Raw genomic sequence first — 22,727 nt, forward strand, 5'->3', positions numbered from 1 at the left:
TTTTTTTTTTTTTTTTTTCTTTCTTTTTTTCCCTGACTTGTTGCATTTGTTTATGATATCCATCTGGCATTTTGTTTGGCTGGGTCGAGGGTTGTGCCTGGCCTCTTGTCTTCTTTCTCTCGTTCTGGAACGGGGTCTAGGGTAATGTGATGCAGGTACATGCATCCCCTCAAGGCGTTTCCTGATTGGCGCGTCTCATTTTGCTTTTCTGTGTTGCCCCTTCCTGCATCTCGTAGGGCGTGATTCGGGGCACTGCTGGTATGGTGGGTAGGACAGGCAGCGTATACGGCGTTATTCGGACCAATCTGACATCATTTCCTCGATATATTTTTATGCTGCGGTCTACTGGGCTGGTCAAGAGACAACGTGTCGATCACGGGAGATCCGCATCCTGCTTGAGCCCCGAAGCATTGCTTTTTTTACCCTTTTTTTTTATAATATCTCTTTCAGTTTGTCTCTCGTTCATTCGGGACGACCAGTTGGGATGGTGGCCGAGACCAGCGCCAGCCTCGGTTCCGGCTCACCCTACAATCCGGGACTCTGCGCGGAGTGGAGTGGACCCCCGAGGCACCAGAGTAATCGCGGCCGCTCACTGGACCGGACGTCCGTAGGTCTCATAGGTCTTGGGACAGCTAGACTGGGCCTTTTCATCAAACGACGGAGTACGGGGAGAATGTGGGCTTGGACGGACTCCGCTTGGCGCCGGAGGCGAACAGAAAGAAAGTCAAGCACCCACTTTTTGTGTCTCCGTGCGAGGAGGCTCGAGGGACGAAACAGACATGTTTTTTTTTAATTATTATTTTGAATTATGGTCTCTGAGGTTGGCCAGCATCCCCATTTCTGCAATGGAGATCCAGGAGGACAATCCTGGGCTTACTTTTGGGCTGTTCGGTCGCTGTTCTAGAAAGGCTGCCAATCCTGCAAGAATGCCCGGACTTTGCTCTGCAGGCGCTAGCAACCGGGGCGTCGGGGCCACAATTGCATCCGGGGGCAAAAGGCGACTCGGCCGTGGTTTGCCCCAATGGGGAAGACAATCTAGTAGAGTTTAGTACGGCTCGACCTGGAAATCCCGCAATGTCGCCAGTTGCACAGATGCTTCCTGTTGAGAGCTTGCCGGTCCACTCCAGGTCTTTGGGGGGTGGGAAAAGGATTCCTCGGCAATGACCTGGTCCACATTCCTTATCTCGATTGCCCTTCCCACCCCGCTCTGGGAGGTGCGCGGATGCGGACGGTCGCAGACGATGCGCCCAGGCCTGGTACCACTTGCTGGTGTTGAGGCCGGGAGGGCGACGGGGCACTGAATACTGCAATGGGAGAACGGTGAGATCCAGCCAGATCGATCGACCTCGGTGATCACCGGGGGGTATTCCTGTTTATCGGGAAGTAAATCAAGCTTGGGAGCGGCTCTCAGGGGCGACGCATCGAGTAAGGCGATCCAGTGGGAGGTGGAAGGTGGACCTGCTTTTGCCCTCTTCAGAGCTGGGATCTCCACCCAGACGATAAGTGCCAGTGCCAAAGAGCCCTCGCAACAGGCCCGATGGACATGAACCAATGCCAGTCAGCCACAACCAGCCAGCAGCAACGATCGAATCGGGTAAATGCACGGGAGATTGGAGGGAGGGTTTCGACAGATGATCCTCTGGCGGCCAGAAGCTTCTTTGCCTTCACTGGCCTCCCCGCCACACCCGTCGGGTCAACAACGGGTGTTCCACATGCTCGTGATGCCGTTTCGGATTACACGAGCCCAGCAGCACTGGATGCATCCTGTCGCGAACCTGCAGTAGATCATGGCCCACGACGAGTCGATGACCAGGACGAACATCGCCGCTGGCCCCCACCAGCGTCTTGCACCACGATACTGCCAAACCATTGGAACTGGATTGTTGCGGTGGTTGAACTCGGGGTCCCAGTCTCTCCGTCCGACTGGATGCGGATGTGGACTTGCCGTTCGCGGTGGGACACCAGCAGTCGCCAATCACGCGGCCGTCGCTGCCTCCACCATTTTCCAGGAGCAACACGATCGCGGCCTGGGGGGAGCCTAGAGTTGTCATTGGCCGTGGCTCGTGATGGCGCTGCATGTCAGACGGGGGCGGTTGATCATCGACAGAGAAAAGAGAGGGACACTAGAGGAGTTTAGGGTACGGACGATCGTAGGCACGGTCTGCCCCCCAAAGTATGTCGGTGGTCCCAGGGTCCTGCTCGAAATGAAAAAGAAAAAAGACAAGGAAAATAATTAAAATAATCATTCTACACTTCAGTAAGGCCATGCATGATATGCCTTGAACCCCTCCAATCCCATCTCTCCATCTCCCTCTTCCTTCCCATTTCCCTCCACGCCTCGTCCTTTTGCCTTCCTTTTCTCCCCGTGGCCTGGGTCTTTTGTCGCCTTCCTCCCCCCCCCTCCTCTTCCGCTGACCACACACCCCTCTATTTCCTGCATTTAATTATCTCCTGGATTGAATCACTGTGGCGCTGTCAGGGTTGGACGGGCTTCTTCGCATGATCTTCAGGGTCCCGGAGCAGACCGTGTTGCCGAGAGCCGGCGAGCGATCGCCCATTTGGTGCCCCGTTTGAGGACGGCCTTTTCCAGGAGAAATTCACTTTCGCGTCGAGCCGTCAAGCCTTGCTCGGTCCCAGGGTTGGTGCTGTCCGTTCCAGCGTGCAAGTGCGCCCGTCTTCGTCGTTTTTCTCCGCAAAAACCGCGGCTCCACTTTTCCCCGAATCCGTCGGCGCATCCGCAACGCATTCCATGTCCCCTCTTGCTCGTCCCTGTCCCCCTTAGCCTCCCCTTGTTCCTCTCCTCTTCCTTCCAACTCCCCCCATTCACCGTTCCTCCCTCGCCATGGAGGGCTTCGACACCATGGCCATGCCGCCCTATCTGGCCAGCCCGTTGTCCCTCGGCAATCTCCAGGGCGACTATCTCAACGCCATGCCGGGTCTCGATCTGCCCGATCACCGCTCCAATTTTGATTCCGAGACTTTTGTAAGGTATGTATACGTACGCCATGCGCCTGCAGTGCTTGTGTTTTATGCCCCTCGTGGTAGTCGGCTCCGCGACTAACGGAAGGCGCTGTTCCCCCGCCGCCATGACTATAGCGACGATCTTGCCTTCACCCAAAATAGTCTGCCACACTCGTTGAATCGCTTCCCCTCGGGCTATGACGAGACCTTCACCGATATGGTCCCTCCGTTTGATCCCGTGCCGCCCGAGCAGCCCCAAGACTCCTCGATCGACCATAATAATAAACTATTGAGCTTCTCGCTGCCCGCCTACCACTTCACTTTGCTCGACTACTCCATGCGCCGGACCTCGTTGTCGGTGGCGGCCCAACTGCATGGCATGTTCTTTCTCGCCGAGTCCCCATATACAACGTCCCCGTCGGAGAACGCACCACCCCAGCAGGGTGCCGAGCTCACTTGTTACCGTCGCAACCTCTTCCAAATCACCGGCTCCGTGACGTTGCCCCGAGGGATGCGCTATATAATGACCGACCAGGGGGACCGAATCCCCATTCTGGCGCAAGAACTGACCGTATCGGCAACGGAATCAGTGGAGGGAAACCCTGTGAAGATTATTTCGGTGCCGTGGAAAACGCCCTCCGCCGCGGCCGCCAACTCCGGCACTGCCATCGAAGAAAGCACAACCGGAACCGCCGCCAAGGTCGAGAAGGAACCCCCGCCAATCCCGCTGGATACGATGGCCGGCCAGGACCTTGATACCGACTACGCCACGTTCCCGATCGCTTGGAAACGGCTGCAGTTCCGGGTCGCAACTGCAAACAATGGGCGGCGCAAGGAGTTGCAGCAGCACTTTGTTGTTCGGCTCAAGGTCGTCGCGACCCTCTCGACCGGCGCAAAGATCTCCATTTCCGAGGTGCAGTCGGGTCCCGTCATCGTCCGTGGCCGCAGTCCACGCAACTTCCAGTCTCGCAAGGATCTTCCATTGAGCGGCAGTGCCGCTGCCTCGCGAAAGAACCAGGCTAACTCGGTGGCGTCACTCAACCGCACGCCGACCAACGACTCCGTGCCGCGTCGGGCCAGCGTGACTCCGGCAAAGACCAAGGCTCCTTCAACCACGGTGCAAAGCAGTTCCCCCGAGACGACATCCGTACCTCCCCGGCCATGATGCAACAACCCGACTGGACCCCAATCCCACAGTCGACGTCCAATGCCATCATGCCGCATGCTCACCAGTCCATCTTCCCTCACTCGAGCCCGGAGCAACTCAGTCAGGCGATCTCACAGGCTGCGGACTCGCAGCGCCGCGTCAGTGGGACGTCGGCTGCAGCGGCTGCGCCAATCAATCTGTCTCTGTTGGACGAGGAAGATAGCAATAACACGAGCCTCCAGCTGGATCAAAAGATGATGAACTCCTACGCCAATGACCTTAATCAACAACGCTCTGTCAGTCTAGATCAATCGGCTGCACCGCCTTCCAAAATGCGCAAGCTATCACATGGCATCTCCCAAACACCATCTCGAAGCGCCTCTTCGTCTATACCATTACTGGAAACCGCCAACCTCCCGCAGCAATTCGTCTCGTCGCTGCCATTCCCGAATGAAAGTACCGACTTCTTATATGAATACTTTCCTCTCGGATTGGATGATTGGCAAGCTCCTGTGGATGCTGTTTATCGGCCTCATGTGGTCCATCATACCAATATGCCAGAGATGAAGTTTGTTGCTTCACGGGGTCGCAGCAAGAGGTATTTTGCCGCCGAGGACGTGTTTTAAAATGAAAGTTATAACCTTGATGCACTGGCGCTAGTGTGGTGTTCTTTTCTATTCTGGGGATTGCATCTGCATTTGCACATTAAGATTGGAGGGGCTCTGTCTTTGATTCTGTCAACTCCTCTCTATATAGAGTTTGCTCCAATCCGGAGAAACGTGTCTGTCTTCTCTTTTTTTTTATTTTTTTTTCTTTTTCTATTATTGACAGTTTTGCAGCCTTGGGTCTTGACTCCCTGATATGCTGGAGGCTGTGGTGTTGATCTGGTGTTTTTGTTTTATGTGCTGGAGTCATGATGGTGTGGTCTTTTCTCGCTCAATTATCTTGCCATGATCTTTTGGGTGATTGGCTGTTCACCCGGTGCAAAATCGGCGATCAAGGCGTGTCGTGGAGTTCTGTGTTTGCTCTTTCTTTTTGTTTTTCCTTTTTTTTTGCCTTTTTTTTTTTTTTTTTTTCTGTTATTTTCTTGGGTACGTTTTGTCTCGCCGTGGTCTGAGGATGATGTTGTCTCCGGTTTCATTGCCTCGTTTCCCGTTGGATTTCCCTACCCTTTGAGGAAGAGACCTCGTTGAGACTGAACTTTGGCTTTTTTTTTTTACCCCCCAAATCTTTCATTGGCCCTTAAGTCGTGGGTCTCTGGATTGTCTGTGCTCGGTTTTGGTTATATCCCATCGTGTCATGATGTTACGCTGCTATCTACTGCGTTCGATCTAGTCGGCCTTTTGACTACCTGCCGATGTATCCCAGGCTTGCCTAGATCAATCTATTTCAAAAAAGAGTAGTAAACCAATTTCTCGATGAAACCTTTCCATTCATTATGGAACTAGATCTCATGTACGTTTATGTGGCCCTGGATATCCATCTTCCTGGCACTCGGCTTTTCTGTCCACATCCACTTTGAAATTCCCGCGCGGTGGTACAACTGCGCAGACGTATCATACAGCGTACCCATACACACTTAAATGTGCCTTCTTTAGCTCCCTCCTCAAAGGTACCCCAGCCCATCTCCGCCGATAGCCTCGAGATCGGCTCGGATCTCCCACTCCGTCGCGCCGACCCGCCCGGCGATCTCAGCCTGGCGTTGCTTCCCCAGATTCAGCCATTGTCGTAATAGATTTCCATCTACTATGCCCCGGCCTCCGGCGCCGTCGCTTTCGACGGCTCGGAAAGCCCGCGGGTTCAATCCGCCGGGATGCTCGAGCGTGTTGGTGAGTTGAGATTGTAGCGCCGAGAGTCGACGGTATGATTCTTCTGCGACAGATGTGACCAGTGCCAGGGCTCCATTCTGCGAGGCGATCAGGACTTGATGAGTGGTGAGTGTATCGTCCATATCCATCTCGTCACTCGGGGTCTCGACTAGCTCCGAAGAAACAGCCGTGCGAGGTAGGAGGGTGACTGTCGAGGCGAAATTGCCCGTGTGGAACTTGCTCCGGTTCAACAAACGGTCTCCATTGGATGACTTGGGATCTGGATGACAGAAGCAAAGAATTTGATCAGCGGGGTCTTTCAGGGGGCTAAAGTTCTTCGTGTAGAACACACCTTCGGGGTCGTATTGCAACACATGCAGGTTGCAGTCACTGTCGGCAACTAGAACGTATAATTTGTTCCCGTCTGGCAGGAAGTCTGCGGCGACTACCTCGAGGTATTCCGGGTCCTTGCCGAAAAGAGACATTCTGTAGGGTTCCTCCTGTAGAGAACAATCAGTTTTCTGCGGTCCTTTTAAGCGCTCAATGAGGAAAGATCGTTGACGCGTACCGAGTAACCTGCAAACCAAAGACCCTTCATTGCATCTCCCAGTATGCACAATCCCGTTCCCTTGAGTTCTTTCGCCACACTGACATAGCACTGCATGTCCATGAACGCCACAGGGAGGAGACTGCCATCTTCTTTGAGGCCTCGAACCATGCACTTTTGACCTTGAGCCACAATAACGAAACCTTGGCCGCCAATTCCGGACAGCGCAGTCACGGCTCCCTTGACAAGTTCTTTGCCGATTAGCTTCAGCTTGCGGCCCGTTTCAGGCCGATCTGGCTCGGGGACTACTTCAATCACATCGAAAACGTAGATGCATCCACGCGCCGGAATATCTTCACCCTTGGCAATGGATGTTCCGACCACAATGAGATCTCGGCGCTCGTGCGTATTCTCCGAGACTTCCATGTTGACATTCTTCACCGCTGTCACATACTCCGCTGAATCCAGCGGGTAGCTATCAATGACAGTCCATGACTTTGGGCTGACCATCTTGATAGAACTCTTAGGAACCTCGGGGAGAAAGTCGATGGATTCATTGCGCCATTCAGGGTGCAACTCGTCGTTATCTGGGAGCTTGAATCCCACTTTGCTGCTAGTTCCGACGACATATGTTTCCGATGTGGTGGAATAGGCCAGAAAGTCAACTTGCTCGTTCAGAGGCACCTTCCGGAACGTCCATGAATGGTCCAGCTGAGTATCAGTCGGTAATTGGCAGATTCTGATGCAATGTCTGGAGTCGACATATATGAAGCCTTTCTCACAGTAAAGTTCCGCCGAGTCAAAGCTACTCAGCCACCTTGTAAAGTCCCCGCGGAGATGTACCAAATGTGGTGAGCTAGTGGCTGTCTTCAGAATGAAACCAGAGGAGCTACCCGGCAAGAAAACCGCACTGAATCCAGAAATATCAGGTAAGCTGCGCAGTGGTCTTGCCCGGTTCTGAGTATCTTCCGATGGTGTTTTCGAAGTTACGTTTGAAAGGCTGTGATGAGCTTCCCGGAAGAACCGAATCTCTTGCAACGACTGGCCGCCAGCTCCGGTGGGGATCGCGACTGGCTTGTAGACAATAATGTCGTCGTGGTCGGTTCGAGCCTATTTTTTCAAATCAGAAAATTTCGTCAAACATCCAAAGGATTGGGTTAGAGTCATACGATCAAGTAGGGCGAACTGGCCCAGCGATCACCGAGATCGGCGACGTGCACTTCATTGATAGTTTCCTTCGTGCTTGACCGCCGTGGCGGTTCCACCGACAGCACGGGCTGCAAGCTGTCAATACCTTCGACGACAGACAGTATCTTCATATCACTGAGACGAATTATCTGCGATTTCACGATTAGTAATAGGGACGAACGTGAATCTGCAACCGCCACTAACCGAGATTTTGAATTCCGAGGTTAGTATGAAAAGGAGCGTGCTGTCACTATCCGCAGTGTTCGGCGCTGAGGTGAATGTCTGATTCTTATCATTGTAGAGACAGACCGAGCGACATTGTAAGCCCGAAATCTCATCGGAGAGTGCAACTTCATCAAGGTCGCCGCTTTCGTCCACTTGAAGAAGTAACAAAGAAGCGTCATCTCTCAAAATCACCACGAACGGGTCCACGAAGCTCACGCTGACAGCCACGCGCTCTTCATCAGTGTCTTCGTCAAATATGGGATAAATCTGTGCCAATCCCAATTCTTGATAAATATTCAATGTCAGCAATATTGCTCGCTATGTGTCTCATGGGGTTAGGAATTTACCTGAATCGTAGCTTCGAACCTCGTTCTGTAGGACTTGAATGAGGCGAGTGGACCCTGCCAGTGGTTGAATATCAAGTGTGTAGTCTTCATTTGGATTGAAATCAGGAGCTTTGTAAGGCTTCAGCTCTGATCCTTGAACCACAAATACCTCGCAGGTCTCCCTTTCCGCTTCCGTCGGGCGGGATATAATCACATATTGACGAGAAATATTGCTCTCTGATGAGTCACTGTAATCCATAGGGGCTGCCCTCTTGGACGTCATGGTAGCAGACCAGACTGCATCGGCGTCGTCAATTTTCATTGAAATTGACACCTGGGGATCGATTTCGCGCTTGATGACAACCAGGCCGCCAGCTTGATCAGAGCCTTGTGCTGCGACTAACTCAAGTTCGGCGGAGGCTTTTACGTTGGTCATCTGCATCTGGTGCTTGTCCTCGTTTTGGCCCTGCTTATGGTTCCGTGTGACCGACGAGGACCTGCCCATGGTGATGTCACGGAGCGGACCAAGGCTAGAGAGGCGATCATTTAGATTGAAATGATAATACTCCGGTGTTATATTCTCCGAGACTGTGCGTGGATCGGCTCGGATCATCTCTGGTGCTGTAGAGTAAAGGTCATCGTCATCCATATGGTCATCCTCCGTCAGATGTCCCGGGCCATCGCCCCCCTTTCCTGACTCCAATCGTGCTTTTTTCATGGAAGCAGACGAATGAGACCATCCAAGAAGTACCGAGTCCGCATCCTCGCTGCCGATGAAGATGTTGCCATCACCGAAACATGCAGAACATGAAGCGGCAGATTTTAAAAAATTTCGCTCCGCCTGGTCTGATAAAGGGAGGACTTCCATGCCTGAGACCGAACGTCCATCGAGCTTAAATTTGATCAATGCCATTTCCCCAGAAGCAAGGGCGAGAAGAAGATCACCACTGTCTCCGCCGAGACGCTCGACAACGCAGCCTTCCAGACGAAAAGCCAAGTCGGACTGATCACTCATTGAAAACGATGAGACCTGGCGAGAGAATTCATTCACGCCTACTGCATTCGTTTTACCAGCCTGGTCCACATGAACAATTTCGTTGGATCCAAGCAGTAAAGCACCTCCCACGGGAGGTGGAAGGGCTACTACTTTGAATAAGTCACTCGGCAGTCTTGAAACAGAGAGCAGAGTCGTAGAAGCTCGTTGCTCTAGGTCTAGAGTGAAGACGGTGTAGAACATCACATCTTTTCTCTCGTGGAGCAAGGCACTCGATGTGGCGACCTGGGAATACAAAATACCGAATGTCGGTTCCCTGTATTCGTAAAGAAATGCAAGGCTGACTGGATGCAGTAATGAAGGATCGAAGGCCGTCAAAGATAAGACAAACGAAGACGCATAGGGCGTTTGATGTGCGGGCCCGTCTTTGTTCCTTTCTGCAAGTTCTTCATTTCCAGATTCCTGGCTAGGGCGTTCTCCGTCAATTTCCGAGTCGTAATCATCCATCACTAGGTCATCTCCTGCTTGGTGGAACGGCAAAATCGCGAGGTTGCGAATCCCAAAATTGAAGACTGCGCAACGGCTGCTCGGGTCCACGCTGAGCATAGTACCACAGCGGCTTAAATCCGGTGCCCAAGGGCTTCGAGACAGGTCATCTCGTTCATAGTAGTGGATGGAGATGGTGGATATTCCATGGCGCTCGGGATCCCACTCAATCAAGGAGAGTTTCGCATTGCGAAGCGCCAGCAAGATGGCCTCTCCGCCACTTTTGGTGTTCAAAGTCTTGACTTTGCTCAGCTCCGTTACCGTGGCCGGTAAATGATACTCCTTCTCGAGGATGAGTTTCGCCTCGGACCGTTGAGGTGTTGTTGAGTGGGTCTCTGAGACTTCGCGTTGTGTTTGACCGGAGGGTTTGAGCAGAGAAAATACTTGCAGTAAAGATGACCGCACCAATATCAGGTTGTTTGCGGTAGCTGAGGTGAAGGGCACCGCCAATGCATGAGTGACCCCCGTGGGGGGCAGCAGCTCCGTATAGCACTGCATTGGAAACAGTCGGTCTTTTCCAGGAGATGGGCTTCCAATGGTCTATTCGCTGCGCTCGGTATTGCCGATGCACATCTCAGCTTCTTCAAATTCCTTCAGGACCTCAGTATTCCCACGTTGTCGGAGGTGAATTCGAATATCTGAAAGTCGGCGCGGTGCTCTCAAAGATCCCCATCCCAGGGCGGGCCGAAACAAAAGCGGTGGTCACGTGGCGCAAACTACCCCCCAAATAGGTTAGCCCATGACGACAGGCGCGTCGCTGATTTACTTCGTTCAACCTGGCGAATTTGAAAGTGACAAGTTTCTCTACCACTTCGACATCCGATCCGGTCTTCTGCCAGTGAATGCTCGTTTCTCCATGAGGAGTTCCTGCAGTCAAACATGGCGCTTCTCCAGGCATCTCTAATTTGGATCGTCTATGCAGCCGTCATCGTTATTCTGCTCGCGGTGGCTTCGGTCTTCATTTATGTTTATCAGACTCCACGGGATCGTTCGCCGTCAGTCACTCTTACTTGCATTGTTGCCATTACCAGTCTGTTGGCTACAGTGCTTCTCTTGCCAGTTGACGTTGCATTGGTATCTTCTACCACGTCTTCCAAACTGGGTCAGCGGAAAGAATGGGCTTCTCAGGATGTTGTTGACCACATAACCTACTCCTTAACCATCGTCTATTACATCCTCTACTCACTGGATGCCCTTCTTTGTCTTCTTGTCATTCCGTTCACTTACTTCTGGTATGAAGAATACGACGAAGTGGCCAGCGAAAGTGGTGAACAGACGCTGGGGCAGCGGTTCTGGGGTGCCTTTAAGTACACTTTTTCGTTTATCGCAATTGTGGTTATTCTCTTCCTTGTTGGATTTTTTGTTCCTGTTTCAAAAAATAAGAACGGGCTGGATCTTGATTACTTCAAGAAACTATTGACTGAGAACCGTGAGTGTCATTTTCCTCTACAGAATTGACCACATCACTAACATCACCACAGATGGTGAGCGAGCGTTGACATTTGCCCTTGGTCTGCTAATGACCATTGGCCTCTGTCTCTATGTCCTTTATTCTTCGTCTGGGCTCGCGCTATTTCCTATAAGTCTGATCAAGACAGCCCCTTCGGTTTCCAACCCTACACTGCGCGCAAGCACCGCACAGCAACTTGAAGTGAACCGAGAGAGGCAGAGACAGCTGGAGGGTCGTTGTGGGGGAAACCCTGAACTTTTGTCCTCCAAGGATCGCCGGGAGCTTGACACTCTTTCACGAGAAGAAAGAACCCTGATTCGGCGCCAACGTCTCGTCGAGGAGTCGCAAGGTGAAGCTCGGAGCTGGCTTATGAGGCTCTGGTTTAAGATTGAAGCCATTTTCCGGCCCTTCAAGCTTCTTGGTGGGATTTTACTCCTCTTGATTGCGTTTGTCGTGTGGGTCTCAATGCTCTTGACAGCCATCGACAAGGCGAAGAACTCAATCTGCAAGCACCGCTGTGGATATATTCTCGGCCATGTAAACGTCTTCAATCCCGTCAATTGGACCTTAGTCCAATCCGCCAAGATTTTCCCGGTCGACTACGCCATTTTCACAGTCTTGGTGTTACTATTGTTCTGTGGCTCTATTGTTGGTATTGCTACGGTTGGAATTCGATTCCTCTGGATCAGAATCTTCCAAATTCGCAAAGGGCATACTTCTCCGCAGGCTCTGCTTTTAGCGACAGTCATCTTGATGCTGATAATTCTAGCATTGAATTACTCGATCTCCATGGTTGTCGCTCCGCAGTATGCTACATTTGGTCCGCAGACATTTTGTGACCGCGAATCCTGGTCACCTTTCGGACAGCCGGATTGCTCTAACAGCAAGGAGCTGATTAAACCATGCTCTGAACTGGCGAATAATCCTGCGGCTCAGCGAGTTTGCACCCCCAGTGTTGTCAGCACATTCCTGAATCGCATCACTCTCAACTACCCTTTCTTTGGTGCCGTATTCTTCTGGGCCCAGTTCTGTTTCCTTGGTAAGTGTTTTCACATGCATTATATTCCATTGGAAAGAGCTCTATTTTGAAGCTAACGTCTGCTTCTCCTAGGTGTTTATCTCATCGTCTTCCTTACTGCATTGCTCCGATCACCGAAACTGGACGAGAGGCAGCTTGATGAAGATGCCGAGGAGGCCGAGGAAGAAGGTCTCTTGGCTAACACGGGAAGGAGGCTCACTGCCAACTGGCAGGACATTACGGGAAGCAGTGGTCGAAATGAACGCTCCAGCAGTTAAAGCCCCGATAAGCGGATAGCGAGAGACAACTCTAGGGATGAGCTTGGTGGACGCGAGATTTTATGGTTTTTCTCGTCATTCTCACAGGCTGTCTTTGAGCAAGTAATATGAAATTATGTGATTGACGCGCTTTCTTTGAAGGTACACGAATTTGATCAAATGCAGTCAAGTGTTCCAGTTCGCGGCTCCCCTAAAATCAATCCCAAACGCGCTAACAGTAGTTAATTTCAATGGACCAAGAGCGCCGACGTAAACTAAACTGAGAATTCGTAACCTTGGCTTCATAATTCAGGACTTCGTCTGTTCGTTGAGCAGAGCCAAGGCGTTCTGAAACGCCTTGACTACATCATTGTCTGGTCAGAGCAGATCAGCTATTATGTTTGAAGGGACCTCGTTGATTTTGTTTTTCCAAACTTACAATGCTTCTTCTTGTTTTCCACACTCACTTCAGAGTTTTGCACGTGCTGCATCTGCGTCTTGAACCTGCACATTGATATCGTTGAGAGCGGGACTTGAGATGGGCAAATACAGAGGACATTCGCCTCCTTCAAGGGGTATCCGCACCGTTTCAAAGCCCGTTTCTCATCTTGTAGCACAGTCGTCTGAGACCAAGCTGTAAAGACCTGTGGATCAATTAATATGTGTCTCATGTTAAATCTTGGAAATTGGCATTTACTTCGAGTAGTCGGGCGGTTTCAGCTCGCAGCTCTTCCTCGACACGGCTGTGCTCATCCATAGCATTCGTGTATTTCTCTTGAAGTTGATCCCAGTCACATTCTGCCAGTCCCTGGGTGAGGCGAGTAACAATCGGGGATTCTTCACTTGCAAGCGACTCAATAGGCTCTGGGCTCTGCGTCTGTCCGAGTCCCATTGATTGAGATGTTGTATTAGCCGGGGCTTCACCAGCTGGATCCATTTTGGGTTTCCGACGGTCTGCACGAGGCAAGGTGGGTGAAGACAATGTGGTATCTCGCTTGATCGGTTGTGTCGATTCAATGATTAATGCATGATCTGACTGCGTCGACGGTATTCTGTTTTTGTTGCGGTCCCGAGACCAGTCGAGCGATAAGATCACTGGGCCCACGCGGGAACCCTTGTCAGGTGACGACATCACCGCGCGCCGACTCCGACACCGCAGAACTAGGCATCACCTTCATGGCTTTCGGCGGTGGCTCTGGTAGCTCCTTCGATACGCCTTGGAAATGTTGCCTCTGATCACACGTTGAAAGCCATCTACCATCTGCGATGAGCTGTCATATATGCAATTCGGCCCACTCCCGCTCGCCATGCCTCTGTCCAACATGTGCCCGCAACCGACTATATCAGCTTCGCGTGGAAACCGCTCGCATTCTTCTGGAGAAGGAATCCCTTGGACAACAGATACGAGCCACGGTCGACCCGGAACCTGTGAAACGAAGTTCGCCGCGCGAAGACCCGACCGTCGAAAGAGACCACGAATGCTCTCACTCCTGGAATCTACAGACGACTTTCGAACAGCAAGCTGCTGCATCTTTCAGGACCGATGAATTATCCAAACATATCAGCATCTTAAGGAAGGAGATCCAGGCTCGAAAGACCGATATTGCGGAACGCAGGGCTTCATTAACCCGCAAACGTTCTGATGCCGAATCAGCACAGTATCAACTGGCAGAGCGGGAGACGACGGCTTTGACCGGCATACAGAACACAAACAAAAGGGCAGAACATATTTGGCATTCATTGCACAGTAAAACGGCAGAGGCTCGAATCTTTCTTTGTCGAGAAGCTGCCCACCTCTATGGCCTTCGGCAAAAGCCACCGCGAAAGGGCAGTTCTCGCCAACGATATGTCCTCGGAGCAAACTTGGTAGTGGATCTGAGAGATATGAACGGTGAGTCATTCAGGATTTCTTTATTTCATATTATGACCTAACGTATCGTCAGGCGCTAGGGCTGCTGAGATCTCGGCATCCTTCGCGAACGTTGCCCAACTCCTTGTTCTTGTTTCTCACTATCTCTCCCTCAGACTTCCCGCTGAAATCACACTTCCTCATCGCGATTATGCTACACCCACAATTTTCGCTCCCAGTTCATCATATGATCTGCGTGAAATGGCCGATAAAGTTTCACCTTCTCATCCTTCAACGCCCAGTCCAGTTGCATCGCGAACGGCGGAATCGCGCGTTCAGTCTCGTCCTCGGCCATTGTCCATCGACAAATCACTTCAAATACTAGCTAAAGAGGACCCCGGGACCTATGCACTCTTCCTCGAGGGAGCGGCATTGCTGGCCTGGGATGTTGCATGGCTTTGTCGGACCCAGGGAATCAACATAAATTCCGACTCGTGGGAAGAAATTTGCGATATCGGCAAAAGCATGTACCAGTTCCTGGTTGCTCCGCCAGCTCAGCCAGCCTCGTTGACGCGGGCCTTTGCTAGTCGTGATATGCAAACTAAAGTGAAACACACCAAGGACTCTCCGCAAACTACCATCCAACGCAGGAAATCATTTCCCATACTTGGACATTATTCCCATGCCACCGTTCACTCCTTCCTGGCAGCCTCCGAAGGCTCCGAGTTTGTGCGTACTTGGAAGCTACCCACACCCACAAAAATAGCGGACAAGCTCAAGGCCACCCTTCTTGGGGAGATGGCAAGTGCGGAATGGGAGTTGTTGGAAGAGGTTGAATGGGATGATGGAACGGCAAAGACGCATCAATCACCCATCGTGCAAGACCTCGATATCCCCAATTCGACTGCAGAACCTGCTCGAACCAACGATGGGAGAAAGAACAGCCAAACCGCCCAAGGAGCCGATGATGCTCGTCGATCGAAAGGCAATAGTGGCTGGATGAAGTTGAACAGTAGATAGAATTGCGAAATCAAATACACAATCCGAGGATATTATCACTTTGCGGTAATAGTCCACTTTCCGAAGAAGTTGTGTCCGTAAAAAAACATGTATGTCTTGTTGACGTATGTACTACTAGTATGTACTACTTACAATATGTACAAGGAATTGGTCTCCACACGGGCGCTGCAGGGCAGCGGGATGCGCGGTTACTAAGCCACCGAGATAAGATGCAACTAATAACGCGTGGCCCGATTCCCTCCGCTTCATTGTGAAACGATGTGCCCGGGATCGGCATCGCCTGTCCGGTGCTAGCATATTGCAAGCATATTGCAGGATATCCTCAGCCGAGCCTAATTGCGCGACTCCGCCCTTCGCAGCCGCCGGGTTTCGCTCCTCCGCCAAAGTGAACCTTCGTGAGCTTGGGGATGTGGCTCGGACCCAGCAACATTGAATCTCCCCCAAGATGCAAGATGTCCAAGAATGGAACGCAGGCGAGGGATCTCTTGGTACGTATTCATACTTACAAAGGTGCGGAAACAGCTGGACTTGGACGCTGACTCTGCAGATTTCACCCTCTCTGCCATCTCACAACTTCCCGAATCTCTACTGAGAGCAGAGCTCCAGCGCCGAAATGTGAACCAAGCTGTGGACTCGGACGATACTCCATCATGCGGCTCGCGCCAACGTGGTGCGTACAACACGCCATTGCATGTCATGGCGCTTTTTCTCATTCTTGTCTTGAGTACCTTCGGTATGCATCACCTCCTTTCTGCTCCACAAATTTCAGATCGTTGACAATATCTTTCCCATCAGCCTGCTCGTTTCCAGTTCTTGCGCGTCGCTTTCCCCGTCTTCCAATTCCACGCCGATTCCTCTTTATCTCGAGGCATTTTGGCACAGGTGTCCTGATCGCAACGGCGTTCGTACACTTGCTCCCGACTGCCTTCATGTCTTTGACCGACCCATGTCTTCCTCGATTCTGGAGTCAGTCCTATCGAGCCATGGCTGGATTTGTGGCAATGGTATCCGTATTTGCCGTTGTGATAGTAGAGATGTTTTTCGCTATGAAGGGAGCCGGCCATGTTCATGGAAACGATTACGATACTTTGATGGGCGATATTGGTCGAGAATCTCTCGATGACTTCCGACATGAAGCTCCTGATTACTCCCAGTTGGACACTCGAACTGCATCGGGTGATATCAGAATGGAGGGCTTACAGCAAAATGGTCAACTGGGTTCTACCGACCCTGCTCGCTCGCACAATACTGAAGGTCAACACGTTGGCGGCTCACATCTAGATAAAGACGAGGATGCTGATATCGAAGGACTGGATGTATATGCGGATGACATCCCAATAAATGGACAACCTCGTGCCTCTACTCACTCGGCCCATCGTCATCGACCGCGTTTGAGCGAGCACTACCGGTCGCAGGCGGGTTCCGACATGCCAATTCAGAATCCGCAGCGCCAACTTCTACAATGCCTGCTTCTGGAGGCTGGTATTCTGTTTCACAGCATCTTTATCGGTATGGCTCTCAGTGTTGCAACGGGAACATCATTTGTTGTTCTCCTGATTGCCATAAGTTTTCATCAAACCTTCGAAGGCTTCGCACTAGGGTCGCGCATTGCGTCGCTCATACCTGACCTCTTTTCACCGTCATCCATGAAGCCTTGGCTCATGTCACTGGCCTATGGGACCACCACTCCTCTAGGTCAAGCGATCGGATTGATATTACATAACATGTATGACCCTGCAAGCACAACGGGTCTGCTCATGGTCGGAATCACCAACGCAATTAGCAGTGGTTTGCTTCTCTTTGCGGGCCTTGTTGAACTGCTCGCCGAGGATTTCTTGAGTGAATCTAGTTATGAGACTCTCAGGGGTAGACGACGAGTTGAGGCTTGTGTGTCTGTTGCCTGTGGTGCTATTCTTATGGCACTTGTTGGGGCCTTTGCCTAAACGTACAATAAGTTCGCAGCGAGAAAGGTATTCTGCCTCGTTCTAATATCTGTTGTCCGATTGAGATATATAAAATTATTTTCTATTCTACTTTATCCAATCTTTACGGTAGTGGAACCCTAGTAAGCTCAACACCCTCTGAATAATCAAAATTGGAGCTGTACCATGACCACCTAATCTAAAATATACATCATAATACGTTATCGAGTAACTCATAAATACTCCGAATTTATGTCCCAGAAGTAACGCCATTTGTTCTTGTTTTATTTGGCTCGGTGAATCAAAGGTATCTAGTACCAGTTGTTCTTGTAGTGGTATCTCACATGCAGTGTCAACGATCATTCATATATCCATACATCATTAAGAGCCTTTTAGAGGAGAGACTCGATCACCAGAGCGCTAGCGCCACCACCACCGTTGCAGATGCCGACGCAGCCAAGCTTGCCCTGCTTGGCCTTCAGAACACCGAGCAGAGTAGACACAATACGGGCACCACTGGCACCCAGAGGATGACCAATAGCAACAGCACCACCGTGGATGTTGACCTTATCCTCGGAGAGACCGAGCAGCTTCATGTTGGCAAGGGCAACCACACTGAAGGCCTCGTTAATTTCGAAAGCATCAATGGACTCTTGGGTCACGCCAGCGTGCTTGAGAGCCTTGGGGATAGCCAGAGCAGGGGCGGTGGTGAACTTGCTGGGCGCGTGAGCGGCGTCGCCCCAGCCCAGAATCTTGGCAATAGGCTTCAGGCCAAGCTCCTTGACCTTAGCCTCGGAAACGAGGACAACGGCAGCCGCGCCGTCATTCAAGGGGGAGGAGTTAGGGGCAGTGACGGTACCGGTACCGGGGATGAAAGCAGGCTTCATGGCACGCAGCTTGTCAGGGTTCAGCTGCATAGATTAAAAGTTAGCAAATACAGCTAGCAAAACATTGCAAGGTGAAGTGGCAATGTACATACGTTCTTGGGCTCCTCGTCCTGAGAAACGGTCACACCGGGTTTGCCACGGAAGCCGGGGATCTCAATGGGAGCAATTTCGTAGTCAAAAGCGCCAGCCTTCTGGGCCGCCTGGGCCTTCTCGTAGGTGCGGATGGCATAGTTGTCCTGCTGCTCGCGGTTGAAATCGTGGTCCTGGGCACATTCTTCAGCAGCCAGGCCCATGAGGTCCTGCTTGCCATAGGCATCCTGTAGACCGTCCTTCATGATACCATCCACCAGGCTCTGGTTGCCGTACTTGGCACCGGTGCGGAGGTTGGGGAGGTAGTGAGGGGTGTTCGACATGGACTCAGTGCCACCAGCAATGACGATATCGGCATTTCCGGTCATGATGGTCTGGGCACCGAGGATGATGGCCTTTGTGCCGGAGGCGCAGACCTTGTTGACGGTGGTGCAAACAGTAGAGTCTTGGAGACCAGCGTTGATGGCGCATTGACGGGCGGGGTTCTGTCCGACACTATTTGATCTGTTAGTACAGATTGAGGCCCCTGTTCTTCGTCCAAGACCTACCCAGCAGACAGGACGTTGCCGAAGATGACCTCCTCAACATCGGAGGCATTGACGCCCTCGGCGCGCTCAACAGCGGCTACAATTCCTTGTAAGTACATTTATCATGCGGTATAGGAAGGAGAAAGAATGGGATCGTACCCTTGATGGCATGGGCACCGAGCTGAGGGGCAGTCAGGCTTGAGAGGGAGCTGCATGAATGAATGTGAGTTTATTTGCATCGTGGTGAGAATGGAAATGAGGGGTGCATCTTTACCCAAGGAACGAGCCCACTGGAGTACGAGCGGTCGAAATAATGTAGACGGGAGGGAGGGAAGACATTCTGGCGGTCAAAAGTAGAGTGTGATCAATTGATGAGAAGGAGAAATCAGGGGGAGATATCGCGAGGTAGAAGAGAAATCGGTCCGTTCCACCGAGGGGCTATTATATAGTGGGGAGTGAGGAGTTGTACGGTGTAGGCGCGAGTACTTAGAACGCTCGGACCAGGTGAAAGTTGAGAACCTCCAACTTTCCTCCGGTGTCACGCCAGCACCGAATCGGGCTGCGGATCAAGTCTCTTTCGCGCATTGCTCCTTCTGCCCACCATGGAGGATCTTTACGACGAGTAAGTTCTCATCTTCGTCCTCTACTTTGCTTTCTGTCACTCTCGGTCGTACTCGCGCGCCCAGTGCTAACCAGGGGCCAGGTTCGGTAACTACATCGGCGAGGCCGACTCCGATGAGGAGCAAAATGAGCAGGTCCCGCCGGCCTTCAAGTTCGACGAAGCTTTTGAGGACGAAGAGGAGGACGGAGAAGATGTGAACAATGAGCAGCTTATGGAGGTCGATGGTACGTTTTGCGTTCTCTGGGTTCTGATTCTAATTTCGCTCACTAACGCGTGTCGCGCGCGTACGCAGAGGGACCTTCAAACGCCGTCATTCTGCACGAGGACAAGCAATACTACCCGAGCGCATCACAAGTCTATGGTGCCGATGTCGAGACACTAGTTCAAGAAGAAGATGCGCAGCCTCTGTCGGAACCGATCATCGCGCCCGTCCAGCAGAAGAAATTTGCGATCGCTGAAACTGAGCTCCCACCCGTCCATTTTTCTCGGGAATTCATGACAGATTTGCTGAACTTCCCCGAGCAAATAAGGAATGTTGCACTTGTGGGCCATTTGCACCATGGTAAAACCGCGTTCATGGATATGTTGGTGAGACAGACACACGACTTGACGGAACGGTTGGAAAAGCGCATCGGCAAGCGCAAGGAGGAACAATTGCGGTACACCGATGTTCACTTTCTGGAGCGCGAGCGTGGTCTCTCTGTGAAATCGGCCCCCATGAGCTTGGTTCTTCAAGGGACCAAAGGCAAATCTCATCTTCTCAACATCATCGACACCCCCGGACACGTGAACTTCGTGGACGAGGTGGCCGCGTCCATCCGCCTTGCTGATGGTGTTGTCCTCATCGTGGATGTTGTAGAAGGCGTTCAGGCGAATACCGAGCAAATCATCAAGCATGCCGTGCTAGAAGACATTCCCATGACCCTGGTCGTTAACAAGATGGATCGGCTCATCCTGGATCTGAACCTGCCACCCAATGACGCTTACTTCAAGCTGAAACATGTGATTGAAGAAGTCAATACTGTCATTGAGAATGTTCTGCCCGGTCAGGGTGAAAAACGTCGCCTGAGTCCCGAGAAGGGAAATGTTGCTTTTGCATCTAGCTCCATGAACTGGTGCTTCACCCTACAGTCCTTCACTCGGATGTACGCAGATACCTATCCCCGACTGGATTCTGCGGAGTTTGCCGCGCGGCTCTGGGGCGATATCTTCTACAATCCCCGGAGCAGGAAATTTACTCGCAAGGGAGTAGAAGAAAACTCCAAACGGGGTTTCGTGAAGTTTGTCTTGGAACCAATCTACAAGCTGTACTCCCACACGATCAGTGAGAGTCCTGAGGACCTTAAGGAAACTCTGGCTTCCGTGGGCGTGAGCCTGAAGCCAACGCAGTTGAAATCGGATGCGAAGGATCTTCTCAACCTTGTTTGCGAGCAATTCTTCGGACCTCCTACCGGGTTCGTCGATCTGGTGGTCCAGCACGTCCCCTCCCCAGTCGATGGAGCCCAGAGAACTTTGGAACGGTACTATACTGGCCCGCTGGACTCGAAGGTTGCAGCCTCCATGTCAGCTTGCGATCAAGATGGACCCCTTGTGGTACATGTGACCAAGCTTTTCAGCAGCACGGACGCTACTGGTTTCAACTCCTTCGGAAGGATTCTCAGCGGCACAGCTCGTCCCGGTCAGCAAGTTCGCGTCCTCGGTGAAGGATATACCCCTGACGACGAGGAAGATATGGTCCTCGCGACCATTTCAGACACGTGGATTGCCGAGACTTGTTACAATATCCCAACAGATGGCGTTCCTGCCGGCAACTGGGTTCTATTGGGTGGTGTGGATAACTCCATCGTCAAGACTGCGACTTTGGTTCCGATGAAGCTTGAGGATGATGAAGAGCCATATATCTTCCGACCCATTCGGCACATCACCGAGTCTGTTTTCAAGGTTGCAGTTGAGCCCGTCAACCCCTCCGAGTTGCCCAAGATGCTGGATGGTTTGCGCAAAATCAATAAAAGCTACCCTCTAATCTCAACCAAGGTTGAGGAGTCTGGTGAACACGTCGTGCTGGGCACAGGCGAGCTTTACATGGATTGTGTGCTGCACGATCTCCGTCGACTGTACTCTGAGATGGAAATCAAGGTTTCTGATCCAGTTACCCGTTTCTGTGAGACCGTCGTCGAGACCTCTGCAATTATGTGCTACTCTATCACTCCCAACAAGAAAAACAAGATCACCATGATTGCCGAGCCTCTGGACGATGGGATTGCTGAAGATATCGAAAGCGGCCGGGTTAGCATTAAGGACCCTATCCGGAAGGTCGCTCGTTACTTCGAAGACAATTATGACTGGGATAAACTGGCGGCTCGCAGTATCTGGGCATTCGGGCCCGATGAAATGGGTCCCAACATTCTCCAAGACGACACTCTCCCGTCGCAGGTGGATAAGAAGCTTCTCGGAACCGTTCGAGATTCGATCACACAGGGCTTTAGCTGGGGCACTCGGGAAGGCCCTCTTTGTGAAGAACGTGAGTTTATCCCGATGTGTTTCGTAACACACGTTCGTATACTAAAACAGTTTTAGCCATCCGAAACACCAAGTTCAAACTCACCGATGTGTCTCTTGCCGAGCAAGCAATTTACCGAGGGGGTGGCCAGATCATTCCGACCGCTCGTCGTGCTGTCTACTCTTCATTCTTAATGGCATCTCCGCGTCTTATGGAGCCGGTCTATTCGGTCTCGATGATTGGTCCCTCTGACGCAGTTGCCTCGGCCTACACCGTCCTTTCACGCCGGCGTGGACACGTCTTGTCGGACGGCCCTATTGCGGGAACACCTCTGCAATCTGTGCGTGGGTTGATACCAGTTATTGACTCATTCGGCTTTGAAACAGATCTTCGCATTCAAACTCAGGGTTCGTCCATGGTCAGTCTGGCTTTCGACAAGTGGAGTGTGGTTCCTGGTGATCCGTTGGATCGCGATGTCAAGCTGAAGCCTCTCGAGATGGCTGGTGCCATGGCCACCGCTCGCGATTTTGTTCTCAAGACGCGACGTCGTAAGGGATTGGCGGAGGATGTTACTGTCAGTAAATTCCTGGAGCCTGAGCTGTGGAAGGGATTGAAGGAGAGCGGCGTTCTGGACTCATGATTGCATTCCTATGGAAAGGGAAAAATCAAAAGAACTTTCGGAGTGGGGAATTCTGGGCTTTGGAGTCATTGCTGATGCGGCATAGCGCATTGCTTCATGTATTTCTAATGGTCTCTACAAATCAATTGCACAAGGTATTCATGTGGCAGATCAGATTCATCTTGCATTATCGTAGGCAAATTCGTGATCAACGGCTCGCTGTC

The 22,727-nt window shown here is 51.7% G+C and overlaps 9 protein-coding genes across 9 annotated transcripts; 5 read left to right on the forward strand and 4 right to left on the reverse strand.

Moving 5' to 3' along the window:
* Positions 1–1,045: 1,045 nt before the first annotated feature.
* On the reverse strand, positions 1,046–2,051 carry N7532_006105 (uncharacterized protein; the record flags this gene model as incomplete). Its single annotated transcript, XM_056618599.1, has 2 exons — positions 1,046–1,522; positions 1,686–2,051. The coding sequence occupies 2 exons, from the start codon at positions 2,049–2,051 to the stop codon at positions 1,046–1,048; spliced, it is 843 nt and encodes a 280-aa protein (XP_056474758.1).
* Positions 2,052–2,842: 791 nt separating this feature from the next.
* N7532_006106 (NDT80/PhoG-like DNA-binding family protein) lies at positions 2,843–4,734 on the forward strand (the record flags this gene model as incomplete). Its single annotated transcript, XM_056618600.1, has 3 exons — positions 2,843–2,988; positions 3,097–4,108; positions 4,159–4,734. 3 exons carry the CDS (start codon positions 2,843–2,845, stop codon positions 4,732–4,734), a joined length of 1,734 nt encoding a protein of 577 aa, XP_056474759.1.
* Positions 4,735–5,714: 980 nt separating this feature from the next.
* Positions 5,715–10,240, reverse strand: N7532_006107 (cleavage/polyadenylation factor CFT1; the record flags this gene model as incomplete). Its single annotated transcript, XM_056618601.1, has 5 exons — positions 5,715–6,416; positions 6,485–7,573; positions 7,633–7,800; positions 7,856–8,160; positions 8,224–10,240. The coding sequence occupies 5 exons, from the start codon at positions 10,238–10,240 to the stop codon at positions 5,715–5,717; spliced, it is 4,281 nt and encodes a 1,426-aa protein (XP_056474760.1).
* A 381-nt stretch (positions 10,241–10,621) lies between these two features.
* On the forward strand, positions 10,622–12,488 carry N7532_006108 (uncharacterized protein; the record flags this gene model as incomplete). The annotated part of the gene is made up of 3 exons (XM_056618602.1): positions 10,622–11,171; positions 11,224–12,231; positions 12,304–12,488. 3 exons carry the CDS (start codon positions 10,622–10,624, stop codon positions 12,486–12,488), a joined length of 1,743 nt encoding a protein of 580 aa, XP_056474761.1.
* Positions 12,489–12,776: 288 nt separating this feature from the next.
* N7532_006109 (uncharacterized protein) lies at positions 12,777–13,359 on the reverse strand (the record flags this gene model as incomplete). The annotated part of the gene is made up of 3 exons (XM_056618603.1): positions 12,777–12,841; positions 12,907–13,111; positions 13,165–13,359. 3 exons carry the CDS (start codon positions 13,357–13,359, stop codon positions 12,777–12,779), a joined length of 465 nt encoding a protein of 154 aa, XP_056474762.1.
* A 374-nt stretch (positions 13,360–13,733) lies between these two features.
* N7532_006110 (Atg14 domain-containing protein) lies at positions 13,734–15,336 on the forward strand (the record flags this gene model as incomplete). Its single annotated transcript, XM_056618604.1, has 2 exons — positions 13,734–14,358; positions 14,411–15,336. The coding sequence occupies 2 exons, from the start codon at positions 13,734–13,736 to the stop codon at positions 15,334–15,336; spliced, it is 1,551 nt and encodes a 516-aa protein (XP_056474763.1).
* A 445-nt stretch (positions 15,337–15,781) lies between these two features.
* Positions 15,782–17,279, forward strand: N7532_006111 (putative ZIP family zinc transporter; the record flags this gene model as incomplete). Its single annotated transcript, XM_056618605.1, has 3 exons — positions 15,782–15,824; positions 15,884–16,069; positions 16,132–17,279. The coding sequence occupies 3 exons, from the start codon at positions 15,782–15,784 to the stop codon at positions 17,277–17,279; spliced, it is 1,377 nt and encodes a 458-aa protein (XP_056474764.1).
* Positions 17,280–17,650: 371 nt separating this feature from the next.
* erg10B (acetyl-CoA C-acetyltransferase) lies at positions 17,651–19,101 on the reverse strand (the record flags this gene model as incomplete). Its single annotated transcript, XM_056618606.1, has 5 exons — positions 17,651–18,169; positions 18,238–18,730; positions 18,784–18,859; positions 18,922–18,971; positions 19,037–19,101. 5 exons carry the CDS (start codon positions 19,099–19,101, stop codon positions 17,651–17,653), a joined length of 1,203 nt encoding a protein of 400 aa, XP_056474765.1.
* A 263-nt stretch (positions 19,102–19,364) lies between these two features.
* N7532_006113 (U5 snRNP component Snu114, putative) lies at positions 19,365–22,524 on the forward strand (the record flags this gene model as incomplete). Its single annotated transcript, XM_056618607.1, has 4 exons — positions 19,365–19,384; positions 19,466–19,608; positions 19,677–21,905; positions 21,962–22,524. 4 exons carry the CDS (start codon positions 19,365–19,367, stop codon positions 22,522–22,524), a joined length of 2,955 nt encoding a protein of 984 aa, XP_056474766.1.
* Positions 22,525–22,727: the final 203 nt, after the last annotated feature.

Source organism: Penicillium argentinense (assembly GCF_028826775.1).
Source record: "Penicillium argentinense strain IBT 30761 chromosome Unknown utg000005l_segment0_segment0, whole genome shotgun sequence".
Lineage (NCBI taxonomy): Eukaryota > Fungi > Ascomycota > Eurotiomycetes > Eurotiales > Aspergillaceae > Penicillium > Penicillium argentinense.